This window comes from Scyliorhinus torazame, chromosome 16 (genome assembly GCF_047496885.1).
Source record: "Scyliorhinus torazame isolate Kashiwa2021f chromosome 16, sScyTor2.1, whole genome shotgun sequence".
Classification (NCBI taxonomy): Eukaryota; Metazoa; Chordata; class Chondrichthyes; order Carcharhiniformes; family Scyliorhinidae; genus Scyliorhinus; species Scyliorhinus torazame.
In genome coordinates, this window is record NC_092722.1 from 33,875,461 (window position 1) to 33,890,069 (window position 14,609).

Sequence of the window (14,609 nt, forward strand, 5' to 3'; positions counted from 1 at the left end):
CTGCTTCTCCTGACTCCAGTGCAGTACCCTGCTCCATCATCCCTTCCCAATCCCTGCCCTCCCCCTTGCTCCCAATCACTTTTCCCTTCCTCAGACCAATATATGAAAAGTCCATGCTGCCAGTCCAACTGCACCTTGTCAGCTTTCAATTTTGCATTTTTATTTTCTCTTTGTGAACACACAAACTGATAAGGTACAGCTTCGCTGCTGTCGGCCTGTGCCTTACAATATTTAGCATGTTGATATTAATACATTAGAGGAAAATCACTCCTAAACCACGTGGACATTGCCATTTTAGATGCTAGTCGATAATTTGTCTTTATTTAATTCCACTACTATGAGTGCTAAAGACAATATTTTCATTTTGAGGTGTGCAAGGACACATTTATTGCATATTCCTGGTTGCCTTGAAAACCATGACTGGTCCAGAGGGTATTAATCATCTACCATACTGGTTGGCTACAGTAGATATTGGCAGCAGATTCCCTTCCCTAGACGTTAGCTAGTCCGACAGCTTTCATGGGCATCTTCTTGGTGGCAGCCTGTAAATTAGTAGGTGTGTGATTTCAATTTTGCAACGTGCTACTGAAGGACTTGAATTAATAGCCTCTGGATTGCTAGTTCATTATCAATAACCATGGCACTATTGTGCCTTGTGAAGCACAGCTCAGTGTGGTACTACCTTCGGCTCATATTTATGATATCTATTTCTTAGACAAATTCATAGAATCCCTACAATGCAGAAGGAGGCCATTCGGCCCATCACGTCTGCACCAACCCTCTGAAAGAGCACCCTACCTAGGCCCACTCCCCTGCCCTATCCCCGTAACCCTGCATATTGATCATGACCAATCCACCTAACCTGCACATCTTTGGAGGAAACCCACGCAGACACGTGGAGAATGTGCAAACTCCACAGAGACAGTCACCCCAGGCTGGAATCGAAGCTGGTCCCTGGCGATGTGAGGCAACAGTGCTAACCATTGTGTCACCAATTCAATGGAGAATGATCAAGTGTGGGAACCTTGATTGACTTTTCCCCGCTATGATTAATGGCACTTTCAAAATAAATCATGGAATGTGGGTGTTGCTGGCAAGGCCAACATTTGTTGCCCATCCCTAATTGCTCTTGATCTGACCTTGCTGGGCCATATTGCTGTAGGTCGAGAGTCACATGTAAGCCACACCAGATAAGGATGACAGATTTCCCTCCCTGATGGGCATTCATGAATCAAGGGTGTTTTTTATTACAACAATCAATGATAGTTTCATTGCCACCATTACTAATACTATCTCCCAATTCCAGATTTATTAACAGATTTCAAATTCCACCAGCTGCCAGAGTGGGATTTGATCCCATGTCCCCATAGCATTGGTCTCTGGGCTACTAGTCCATCACTACACCACTGTCTCCTCGTGAAATCCGTTGTAATGTCCCGGTCTGTGATGAGGTCTCAGCACAGACTGATGGTTAAAACCAGAACCTAGCTGGACTATGTGGCTCGAAACCACACTTATGGTGTACTTATTGTGGTGAATGTATTATGACAGCCATTCACCACTGTATTGCATCGTACTATGTTGTTGCCCTTGACTCCACCTATGGACTATTGTATTGTATTACACCACTTTGTATCATGTTGGTGCCCTTGTGGGCTCCGCCCCTGGCTCCGCCTCCTTGAGGGGAGGTAGATAGAGCTGCTGCCCTGTAGACGGCTCTCAGTGCAGAGCAGTCGCAGGCAGGCACAGTTCTAGTTGATTAAAGCCACTGTTCACTTCAACTCTTCGTCTCGAGTGAATTGATGGTCGCATCACTTATCAACATAGTCAATTAGATTACTTTAAACACTGTGGTCCAGTCATTGTCTAACTTGGCTCATTGCCACGATAACCTTAATTAACTTAATGGCTGAGCTTGCTGTAACCTGTGAGGCTTGTGCTTTTTGCAAGTCTCTATCACAGACTAAATTATGTGTCACCCTCTGGCCATGTGGTATATTCCAACACAACACATTGTAACCCAGTCAAGCTCAACCATCATCAGTTGATCGGAGGTAGGGCTCGATCTCTTACTAAAGGAGGAATTGACCATATTCTGTTGTATAATTGCAAATACATCTTGATATTCTTATTTGATTTTGTTTTCTTGGCTTCACTTTTCTTTCTTGGCTCTTGTTCCAACACAACCTCCTTTGGCTGTAAGGATCAGGCTTATATTAATTCAACAAGAGACACACTTGGCATCAGGCCAGAAACCCAGCTTCAACCTAATAGTTAGAGAAAATTTAGAGCAATACTTAGCTAATAAAGTAATGACTTTTTTTGTACTGCAACCGGCTTTCTACAAAGATGTTAGAACCAGGGAGAAATTGGAAATACGATTGATGGTGAAAATAGTTTACTAGCGTTTTATATATATGCGGTGGTGGGGGGGTGTTGCAGATCACTCAGGGGGTCCGGGTTGCTGTGGTAACATGCACTTTTACATTCATGCTGTAGTCTTGAACTATAAATAGTGATGATAGAGGCTCCAACTTTTTTTCCAGCACATGGCTTTTACCGCCAGCCTTTGGCCCGTGTTGCAAGGATTTGCTGATTGATAATCAACTTATTTGGCCAGGTTATAAATGCACCTTCCTTAGCCATTAACTCCTGGGGTGGGACCCCAACCTGGAGCTTCCAGCTCAGAGGCAGGGACCCACTCTGCCACGCAACTTCTGTTAAATACATGTGACAATCTTTTAATGAGGGATGTCTGAAAACAGGTCACATTTTCAAACTAAAACAATTTACTCTTACTCCAAATGTTAGCGCTGTTCGATATGCTGTACATCGACAAGCTTCATATAATGTGAATAGAATCCTAGAATGGTTACAGCACAGAAGGAGGCCATTTGGCCCATCGTGTACATGCTGGCTCTCTGGAAGAGCAACCCGCCTAGTTCCACTCTCCCGCCTTTTCCTGTAACCCTACAATTTTTTTAACTTCAGCTAATGATCCAATTCTTATTTGAGGGCCTTGATTGAATCTGCCTCCACCCCACTCTCAGGCAATGTAATCCAGATCCTAATCACTCACTGAATAAAAATGTTTTCCCTTGTGTCACCATTGCATCTTTCAATGATGATTTGATTATTTTACTAACAATAGAACTGGTGTTAAAACTTTTTCTCTCTTCTCCCCCAAATTTGCCTGTGTGATATTGGCTTCTAAGCTGATTCTGCCGTTTCTAAAGCCATGGTGCTCATTATCTGCCTCTACTTGTGGCCCGAGGCAAAAATAACTGACCCCTGTATCACTGGGCAAGACTCACAGCTCGCCTTGCTGTGGTCAGTTAACAACTAGGATTGAGGACTCTTGTTTCCCAGTGAAAAGGAAATGGTATCAGGAGTCAGGCCGTCCTAACATTGTCACGGCACCTTGGGTTAATGATAATAATCTTTATGATTGTCACAAGTAGGCTTCCATTAACACTGCAATGAAGTTACTGTGAAAATCCCCAAGTCGCCACATTCCAGCGCCTGTTCGGGTACGCTGAGGGAGAATTCAGAATGTCCAATTCGTCTAACACGTCTTTCGGGACCTATTGGGGGAAACCAGAGCACCCGGAGGAAATCGCCGCAGGCACGGGGAGAACGTGCAGACTCTGCACAGACAATGACCCAAGCCAGGAATTGAACCTGGGACCTACTGTGCTGCCCAATTCCAGCCCCACTTGACCCAAAGTCGCAACATAGGTGAAATGAGATTTTATTTAAATACCAAGGATGTGCCGGGCACTCACTGCTTTCAGAACAATAGAGCACATCTTTCACTTCAGAAAGCTGGAGAGAGAGAGAGAGAGAGAGAGCATTCCTTTCACTTCTAAGATCTAAACACATCTGCTAAATTCTCTAAGAAAGTATCACACAGGAACCAATCACTGACTGTTGTCAGGCAGAACACTGTCCCTGGCCAACCCACTGGTTGCCAGTTAACCAATCGAACCGACTACCTCCAAAGCCAGATCCTAAGATCCACTCAGTGCCAAAGAGTCTGGCGTCTTCTCTCCCAAACATGAAGCCTGGGAACATAGGGTCCTGACAAACAGGCTGTTTCAACTTAGAGTTTTCTGCTTAAAGGCACATCCCAATTGTGGGTCCACAGAACAAAATAATAAAAATAACATAAAATAAATGGCAACAAAGGAAATAAACAGCAAGGATCTTACAACATCCATAATGCAAATGCCCTTTTATCTCCACTTTTCAACTGAACTCCAGCAAAATGAAGGGCAGGAGGTCACTGAATGGAGGAGAAAATGGTTGCGTCTCAGATTGACAAGATGAGTAGCGAGCGCAGGGAATTGCAATTCATTGTAAATTAATGTGACATAATACATTTTGGGGAGAAAGGGAGGATGTGGATGGGCAATAAATGCTGGCCTAACCAGCAATACCCACATCCTGTAAATGAAATAAAAAATACACCCTAAATCCGAACTTTTATAACGGAGTGGAGGAACAGCAAGCTGAAGGTACAGATACACATTTGTACGAGAAGGTTCAGGGTAGGAGAAGCCTTAACAAAGACAGATTGGATTCTGAATTTCAAATACGAAAGCAAGGAGGTACTGATGATCCTGTACAAGATGTTGACTCGGCTGTAGCTGCAGTACAATATGCCTATTCTAGAAAGGATATTGGAAGCACAGAAAAGGTACATTGAAGGATTACATCATGCCAGCAACAGAATTATTCCAGTGCTTTCAAGATCTGGCTAAATGAAATGCACACTTCTGCCTCGGCTCCCCGCATTATTTGTATCTAAATGAACACTTCATCAGACATAAAGACTTTGGTCCATACTATATATAAATATGGGTGACAGTGTTTAAGAAGTTATGATGGTAAAAAGGAGCGAGGCATTGAGGATGAGTAAAACGGAGATAGAAAGAAAACCAAGTATGGGAAATGGACAGAGGTCCTGCCGTCACATGTTGGAGAGGCTGAATGTTGAAAGATGCAACTTTGAGGACAGTTCTCAGCTTGGAGAGAGCAAGGCCACTGAGTCTGGAGGGCGGAGGCAGGCCATCGGAAGAAGAGGAGGCCATGATTGACAGAGGGGTGTTTAAAGTCTTCTTTAGGGGCCTGGGGGAAATGGGATGGGGGGAAACCCCTGCTCATGCTGTCCCACAGGAGCACAGAGAAAGACGCTTAACCCAGTGGGGCCAAGAGCTCCCACCTGCCTTCCATGGCCAGGATTCCTGAGCCGTGGGAATGCCATGCAGTAAGCGTAAAATTTAAACCAGAATTTCAACTTCACTGTAGGAGCCTGAGATAAATAGGTTCGGAAGGAGTACCGTCTCTACATGGCAGGACAATTAAACACATTGAAACCATTGCTGGGAAAATGGCAGCAGGTGGGTGCATGGCAGTTTGGGGCTGAATTCTCAGTTTCTTCTTTTTGTGGGCACTCCCTGTCGACCCCCTCATACTTATCCTTGTTGGAGTTGGGGGGAGGGGGTTAATATTGCATCGGAAATGTGTAATACGCTATTATTGTGCTTTTCCCTTACCGGCACGGTGGCACAGTGGTTAGCACTGCTGCCTCACAGCGCCAGAGACCTGGGTTTGATTCCAACCTCGGGTTACTGTCTGTGGAATTTGTACATTCTGCCCGTATCTGGGTGGATTTCCTTCAGGTGCTCCAGTTTTCTCCCACAGTTCAAAATTGTGCAGATTAGGTGGATTGGCCATGGTAAATTGCCCCTGTGGCCAAAGTTTGGGTGGGGTTACAGGGACAGGGTGGGGAATTGGGCCTAGGAATGGTGGCCTTTCAAAGGGCCAGTGCAGACTCAATGAGCTGAATGGCCTCCTTCTGCATTGTAGGGATTCTACAATTCTACAGGAAGAGGTCATTGAGCCTCTTGAGTTGTTTTGCCATTCATTGGGATCATGGCTGTTCTGCGACCGAACTTCACATTCCCACCATTGCCCCACATCCCTTAATACCTGCACCTGACAAAAGTCCGTCAATTTCAGATTTAAAATCAAAAATTGATCTCCCATCAATTGTGGAACGATCCCATCTTATTATTCACACATCCGCGGGCTTGAAATCACCTCAGGCAAATCGAAAGGATTCTGATTAGCACCACCTGTGTTGGAAGTAAATGTTCAACTAAACAGCAGCTGTGAAACCGAGGGATCCATCCCAGAATTAGAGCAAAATACTGAATTCAATGTTTGCAGAAATGACTTTGAAACTAGTGCTGGAGCGTCTGTGGATGTTTCTGTGAGGGGCTCTGCAGATATTTTAACAGGTTAGCGGCGCTATGTCAATGCAAGTTATTGTTGCTCAGATCCGGAGGCTCTCCCTGTGCCTTCAGGCCCCTATTTCTGACTGATTTTAGGAATACTCCAGGGAGCCTAACCTCAGATTCCAGCCTGCATTGATGCCAAAGCTCAAGTTCCATTTCTACAATGGTGACAAAATGGTACCAACGCTCAGACCTCTCCCTCAGTGCATTTAAATCCCTCGTCCAACTCAGTTGCTGTTACCTGCCGCATATCAACGTCCAACTGGTACATCCTGCTCTAGAAAGGCGAAGGTACAGATGTCACTTATTTACTGTTGTCAGATGATAACGGATTGGGATGAAGCTCAACCCTCAAACTACTGGTTAAAGCTCCAGAATGCCGTAGTGGGTTAGCCCTGTTGCCTCACGGTGCCAAGGTCCCAGGTTCGATCCCGGCTCTGGGTCACTGTCCGTGTGGAGTTTGCACATTTTCCCCTTGTTTGCGTGGGTTTCGCCCCCACAACCCGAAGATGTGCAGGCTAGGTGGATTGGCCACACTAAATTGTCCCTTAATTGGAAAAGAAAATGAATTGGGTACTCTAAATTTATTTTTTTAAAAGCTCCAGAATGCCATTTAATAGCAACAGACTTTGAGGAACTATAAATCAGCAATGCTAATCTTCTGCCTTACACGGCACATCCCCAACTCGCCCTGAGAAATATTGAATGGGATCTGCTGGTTTGACATAGAACAAGAGACATTGGTAAATGCACAGTAGATCTGATGAAGACTCTTGTCCAAATGCTGATTAACCTGCTGAAGCACTTCTGCATCTGCTGTTTCTATTCCATTTGCGAGTCAGGATTTGTGCAGCCAGATTCCTGTTGTAACTCCTGATGAAGATATGCAGATCCTGGCTGTTTCTGGGATGTTTCATGCAGCCCTGCAAGGGCCATGACCTCTGCCCAGACCTTGCAAGGCCGGCGATGTCATGGGTTGGCCCTAGGACCAGACGTTTCCACTTCTCCAATTTAGCTGGAGCCCAGCAGGAGACTGGGCGCACCAAGTGAGATGGAGTGCACTAACCTCCTGGTGAATGGTTCTGGGCCTCAATGGATGCTGGACCTTGCCAACTACTTGGAGGAGGTAGACCCCGAGGAGGTTCTCTCTGAGAGTGCTGTGGACATCTATCTACTCCAAGGAGATTAGATACTCCTCCACTAACCTTGCAGGTGCTGCAAGGATCGGTGCAGGACACAGTGATCCTGGAGTAAGTGTGGCTTCTCTGGGGCTATAACCCTTGCTCCTATTCCTGCATGAGTCTAAAGTAGCATGGAAAACAAAGCATTGGAAGAGCAGCCAGAGTTTCAACAGAAATGAAGCATGCAAAGTGATGTTTAATTTCCAGCAATATTGGTCTAGATTTTCCAACTGTAACGCCTTATGTAGTTTACTTTTTAAAAATGTGATCATGGGATGTGGACGTCGCTGACCTCATCAGCTTTTATTGCCCATCCCTAATTGCCCTGGAGAAAATGGTGGTGAGTTGTCTTTTTAAAAAAAATATTTTTTCTTCTCCCTTTTCACATTTTCTCCCAAATTTACACCCAACAATAAACAATAATCAGTAACAAATGTAATGTCAATCCCCATATCAATAACAACGATCCCATCATCCCACCAAACCCCAGACATTAGCCCGCATGTTAACATAAACAAATGACAAACAGGAATCAGGAATCACCCATAGGCACCATCAACACATACAGTCCCCCTCCCCCCCCCCCTCCCCCCCCCCCCCCAATGTTCGATGTGATCCAATTCTCGAAAGTGCATAATGAATAATGCCCATTAATTGTAGAACCCCTCCGTCCTTCCCCTCAGTTCAAATTTGACATTCTCAAGAGTCAAGAATTCCAGCGGGTCCCCCCGCCACGCCAGGGCACAGGGTGGAGAGGTTGATCTCCGCCCTAACAGGATCCGCCTTCGGGCGATCAACAAGGTGAAGGCTACAACATCTGCCTCGGCACCCGTTTCCAACCCCGGCTGGTCCGACACCCCAAATATGGCCTCCCGAGGACCAGGTCCAGTTTCACATGCACCACTTTAGAGATTACCCTAAAAACCTCCTTCCAGTAATTCTCCAGCTTTGGACAGGACCAAAACATATAAATGTGGTTTGCGGGGCCCCCCCGCAACGTTCACACATATCTTCTACCCCCTCAAAGAGCCAGCTCATCCTTGCCCTTGTGAGGTGCGCTCTACACACCACCTTCAGCTGTATCAGCCCCAACCTCGCACACGAGATGGAGGCGTTCACCCTCCGGAGCACCTCACACCAGAACCCCTCCTCCATATCCTTTCCCAACTCTTCCTCCCACTTTGCCTTGATCCCTTCTAGCGGCGCCTTCTCCTCTTCCAAAATAGCCCCGTAAACCGCTGATACTACCCCTTCTCCAGTCCCCCTGTCGTCAGCACCTCCTCCAGCAATGTGGAAGCTGGCTCTACTGGGAAGCTCTGTATCTCCTTTCTGGCAAAGTCTCGAACCTGCATGTGCCTAAATATTTCCCCCTGCTCCAGCCCACACTTCGCTTCCAGCTCCTTCAATACCGCAAAACGACCCCCAAGAAACAAATCTTTTACTGTCCTAATTCCTTTCTCCTCCCATCTCCGAAAATTTCCATCCCACTTCCCTGGCACCACCCGTGTTTTTAGTACCGTGGACATTGCCTTTGCAAAATCCTGCCAAAACCCTCTCAGCTTCTGGCATGCCCAAATCATGTGGACATGATTTGCTGGGCTTCCTGCGCACCTCGCACACCAATCCTCAACCCCGAAGAACTTACTCATCATAGCCGCTGTCATGTGTGCCCGGTGGACTACCTTAAATTGTATCAGGCTAAGCCTGGCACATGATGAGGAGGTATTAACCCTGCTTAGGGCATCCGCCCATAACCCCGCCTCTATCTCTCCCCCTAGTTCGACCTCCCACTTGCCCTTAAGCTCCTCCACCGGAGTTTCCTCCGCCTCAGGAAGCTCCTGGTAAATATCCGATACCTTCCCCTCTCCCAGCCAGATACTGGAAACTATTCTACCCTGTATCCCCCATTGCGGCAGCAGCAGAAAGGCCGGCACCTGTTTTCTCAGGAAGTCTCGCACCTGCAAATACCTAAAACCATTCCCTGCTGGCAATTTAAATTTATCCTCCAAAGCTTTCAAGCTGGGAAAGCTCCCATCTATAAATAGATCCCCCATCCTTCCAATTCCTGCCCTCTGCCAACTCCGGAACCTGCCATCTAGCCTACCTGGTACAAACCTGTGGTTGTTATAAATCGGGGTCCAAATCGATGCTCCCTCCACTCTCTTATATCTCCTCCATTATATCTCCTCCATTGCCCCCAGATCCTCAGAGCCGCCACTACCACCAGACTTGTGGAGTATTGGGGGCTGTCAAGAATGGCAGAGGTGCCGTTACCAATGCTCTCAGACTGGTGGCTTTACATGACGCTGCCTCCATCTGCTCCCATTCCGACCCCTCCCCACTACCCACTTCCTAATCATGGCTATATTAGCCGCCCAGTAGTAATTGCAGAAGTTCGGCAGCGCCAACCCACCCTCCCCCCGACTGCGCTCCAGCAACACTTTCTTCACTCGCGGGGTTTTACTCGCCCACACAAAGCCCGAAATAATCTTATTTATCCGCTTGAAAAAGGCCTTAGGATGAATGGAGCCTAATTTCTAATGTTAAAAATTTCAACTGCTGAGAAAAAAATTGCTGGATGATTCCTTTGAAAAACAATTTGAATAAATTTAATAAAGTCAACGGATAAATAAAGAAAATACGGCACTAGGAAATACTGAGGGTTTTGACCAAGGTTGGTATCATGACCGATACAGGCTTCGAGGACCGAAGGGCCTGTTCCTGTGCTGTATTGTTCTTGGTTCTTTGACTGACCAGCAAAATGTTGACATATTAATATTGTGTTCTTCCGTGTTAATATGTTCCGATGGGACATTTCTATTTTAAATGTTTACATATGCAAGGCTGAATATTCCCTCCAGAGACTGGAAACAGGCGTTGGGAGCGTTTCTGGGTCCTGACCCTGGGGAAGCGGGCTCCCTTTGGGATTTTCACAGAGGAGGCCCCTTAATTGGCATGGAGAAAGATTCATCATCCAATGAAGGGCAGTAAACGGGCTCTCAAAGCTGGCGGCTCCTAACGAGCCCAGTTGGCAGCCCCCTTGTGGGATGGGGCTTCATTGCTGGCCCCGAACCCCCCTCGGGAACAAGGCTGGCACCAGAAATGGGGCCGGAAAACCAGCAGGTCAACAGGCACCAGTATTTTCGGACCCTGTTCGTCTCTGTTCCCCACTTCAGCAGGACCCAAAACCTCAGCCATAGTTTCAGTGTTAAATATTGACATAAAACCTGTGACTCCAAATCATGGCACAAGAAGCAAAGTTTGTGGATAGGGAGTGCCTGGCATGGACAGGATTTTTAACAAAACATAAATATATTTGTATATAAACCATATAACATGCTCACGACCATATGTTACATAGAGAATAGCAAACAACCTTTTATAACAGAGCAGGATTATTAAATATAATGGTTTGCTGGGCTAATTTTGGGGAGAAGTATTTCCAAGTCTGTAAGGTCTATTTAAGATCTGTTTAAACTATTACTGACGAGATGTATTTACAACAATGAGCTTTTATCATAGCTCATACACTTCAAAGTGATTTTCAATGGGCTGACCCATAACTTTTCTGACTGTCTTTCAATCGTGACTCCCATCCCGAACCTGACAAAAGTCTTTTTTTGCAAACGTTTTTCGGCAGCGTCTTAAAAGCCTTTCGGGTGGCTGATGACTTCAGCGCTCGATTCAGGGCTCTATCACGGACCTATGTGTACCGACTTGTGACAGGGTGCTGCCACCGTTCTCACCTTCCAGTATTTGAAAGGAATCTTTGCTGGCCCACGGCTAACAGGTGAGTAGAAAGATCACTTTGCGTTGTTACAATTCACTTTGGCTCCCCAGAATGTTGACCTTTCTGTGCACTGTGAGACGATGTGAGAGGGGGGAGGAATCGTAAAAGAACACTCATCAATCCAGCTTCCTCTGTATAGGCGTGCTCTGCTTTTCAAACCCAAGCCAGAAAAGGAAGTTGTCTTTGTTAAAGAGCCAGAGGATTTGATTCTATCATACGAGTGTGCTCCATCAATCTTCTCACTGTCATTGTTCGAAATCGCCTCCATCAATGTGACTTTTAACAAGTTTGGTTTCCTGATCTTTAATGTAAGTCTGGAATGCATTCTGTTATTCCCTCTCACTCTCTTGTTCTTCCTCTGTACCTGATTTTATTATCCACTTTTGGTCCCACTCTCCCATTTTCCATTTATTTCACAGTCTCTCATATCATTCCTGCTCTCTTTATCTCTATTTTAAAATAATTTTTCTCCCTGCCACTCTCATTGCTTTCCTTTTTTGCCCACCTCTCTTGCAGTACCTCTCATTTGTCCTCTTTTTCATTCCATCTCTCCTTCCCTCTTCCCCCCTTTCTTTCGCTTTCTCCCTTATTTCTCGTTTGCCTTTCCGTTCCCCTCATTCCTCCTCTCTCCTTTCCGTTCAACCATTGCGCGTGTTCAAAATAGTGATCAATAGATTCCTGGAGACTAATGGCATCAAGGGATAGGGGGATAACACAGGAAAGTGGCAGAGAGATAGATGATCAGCCATAATGTAATTGAATGGCTGAGCAGGCAGGATGGGCTGAATGGCCGACTGTTTCTATGTTCCTACAAATCCCTAGTTAGGCTACAGTTAAAGTAGTGCTCATTTACAAACAGCCCTCGTTTATGGGAACTTTGGTTTCACCCATGAAGAATATTTGCTGTCATCCTATTTCCGGTTCTCTCCAGCTTTGGCAAACAGCCATCCCGACTCGAACGTTAGCTCCGGTCTCTCTCCACAGATGCTGCCAGACCTGCTGAGATTGTCCAGCATTTTCTATTTTTGTTTCAGATTCCAACAGCCTCAGAATTCCAGCATCTGCAGTGCTGTGCTTTGCACTTGCTTACGTTTGGGATCATTCTCATCACTCCCAGTGGATTTGGAATGAAAGAGCACTGATTGAGTGTGTGTGTTATATTTCAGTTCGAAACCTGTGGGTTTGGAAAAATTAAATCAGCAGAATGTTCGACCCCCCCATTCCCCGCGGCGTATTTTCTGGCGGGGTAGCGGCGAGATCTTCTGGTGCACCACTGGGGTGGGGTGGGGGGAGCGACTTGCCAATCGATCTTCCCCTGTTTAGACCACTGTGTTCCTGCTTAAGCATAACATTCAAAGCAAGTTTAATAGAATGAACCACGGTGATAAAATTCATCACAATTCTCAGCAGCTGTTTGATTTTGAACATTTCTTCTTTAAGAGCGAATACACTTTGCTGTAATTAAAATACATCAAACAGTAAAGAGGGAATAGATTTTAATCCTGTTAATAGATAGAAACTTACACTTGGCTGATAATTGCTTTTACTATTTTTCTTCTGCAGCAGCTAATGTCAAGCAGACCTGGTCACCATAATGCCAGCCAGTCATGCTGAAAGAAATATTTTTGTTTGAACTGATGGTTGCTTGGTATATTCCAGTCAGTCAGGTTGTGGGTCTCAAATTTGTGCGCTATTTTTATTATTTCTGGCAGTCCCTGTTAATTGTATATTCATTGGGTTTTTAATTGCACGCAGCTGGTGGGCATTAACTGCGGATTTACCTGTGCTCATATACTTGTCCTGAAGGAGGATCTCCTTGTGGGCCTACTCCTGGGCTGACAGTCCAGCGGTTCGTCAGACCCGACTATCTGCCCCTCTACATGTGGCTACATTCGTGGCTGGGTGTCCTTGGAGATGGAGCACGCAGTGTCCGCCAGCACGGTTCAGGTCTTCCATGACCAGTGGGTGCCGCGGGGTTTGGGCTGCATCATTACGCCCGGGACTTACATTTTAATTTAATCACTTAAGTTTCCTTTTGATGTTTTGTTTTAGTTACAATGGCTGCTTAGTTACCAGGGCCTGTCACCCCTGTCAATTTTGTTGAATTCATTGTTATATTCAATAGAGTATACTTGCCCTGGAAAGGGCACTAAGTTAGAATTAAGACATTTAAAATCCATGAGCAGATTTGAAACAGTGCCATCCCAGGTTGCAGCCCAAACAGTTTCTCTGCATTTCTTGAGAAAATTGATTTGTTGGCATAATTCAGTTTCAAAGATTAACATGACATAAGGTACATAGAAGAGCAAGCTGAAACAATGTTCTTGGTTGGGAGGTGCACCATATGTCTTGTAAGTCTCTGTAATTGTACAAAGACTAGGCTCCAATTCCATGCTCCACTGCCTGACTATTTAATTTGTGAAATTTGGTGTGAGTAGCAACACTAGCATCTAGTGGAGTAGGAATTGGTGGGCACTGTGTCTGTTTCTTGGGTGTATAAGACCATAAGATATAGGAGCAGAATTAGGCAATTTGGCCCATCGAGTCTGCTCTATCATTCAATCATGGCTGATACAAAGCATACCATTTTAGCAGTGGGGCCAATGGACAGTGGCAATGGTCCTACTCCCAAATTTGTGGGATCCTTTTTCTTTAACATGTAGATAAATTACGGGCCTTAAGCCTAATAAAGGACCCACTTTCAATACCCGTTAGTAATGAGGGGCTGGCGAATAAGTGTTTTTGAAAATATAAACTGTCTCTGTGAAACCAGAAGTAACAGAATTTGTTCGATTCGTATTGGACACCCTCCTTGGTCCACTCCAAACCTGCTGTTCCCTCCCAGCATTTGTCTGATTGTTGCTGAGGCAGGAATTGAATTTCCATCGATCTTTGAGCCAATTAAATCTGCTCCAGATTTATTTCTAAGTCAGCGAGTTTCTAGACTTGTCTATCAGACTAAACGTTTCTTTCAGGCACTGAGCTCCCCTGTGAAATATAAATTGAAATCCCTGCAACATCTGGCAGCAGCACTTCCACATCTGCTACACAAAGTAATTTTTTATTTATTATTAGAGTGCAGTAGATGTCAATTAGATTTATATCAAGCCTTTTCATTCTGGAATGTTCTCACACTTTTCTTTCCAATGTGCACCCCCGCCCAACCAAGGGGCTGGTTTAGCACAAGGGGCTGGTTTAGCACACTGGGCTAAATCGCTGGCTTTTAAAGCAGACCAAGGCAGGCCAGCAGCACGGTTCGATTCCCGTACCAGCCTCCCCGAACAGGCGCCGGAATGTGGCGACTAGGGGCTTTTCACAGTAACTTCATTTGAAGCC

General features: G+C 45.6%; 1 protein-coding gene across 4 annotated transcripts in view; it reads left to right on the forward strand.

Moving 5' to 3' along the window:
- The window catches only part of pusl1 (pseudouridine synthase like 1), a 103,411-nt gene that overhangs the window by 25,185 nt on the left and 63,617 nt on the right, over positions 1-14,609 (forward strand). For 3 of the 4 annotated variants that reach the window (XM_072478220.1, XM_072478223.1, XM_072478221.1), the window contains exon 4: positions 11,124-11,273. The exons of the other annotated variant lie outside the window; for it this stretch is intronic. In XM_072478220.1, the coding sequence (XP_072334321.1) occupies positions 11,124-11,273 (150 nt within the window). The remainder of the gene's footprint in view (positions 1-11,123; positions 11,274-14,609) is intronic. 4 annotated transcript variants of the gene reach the window in all.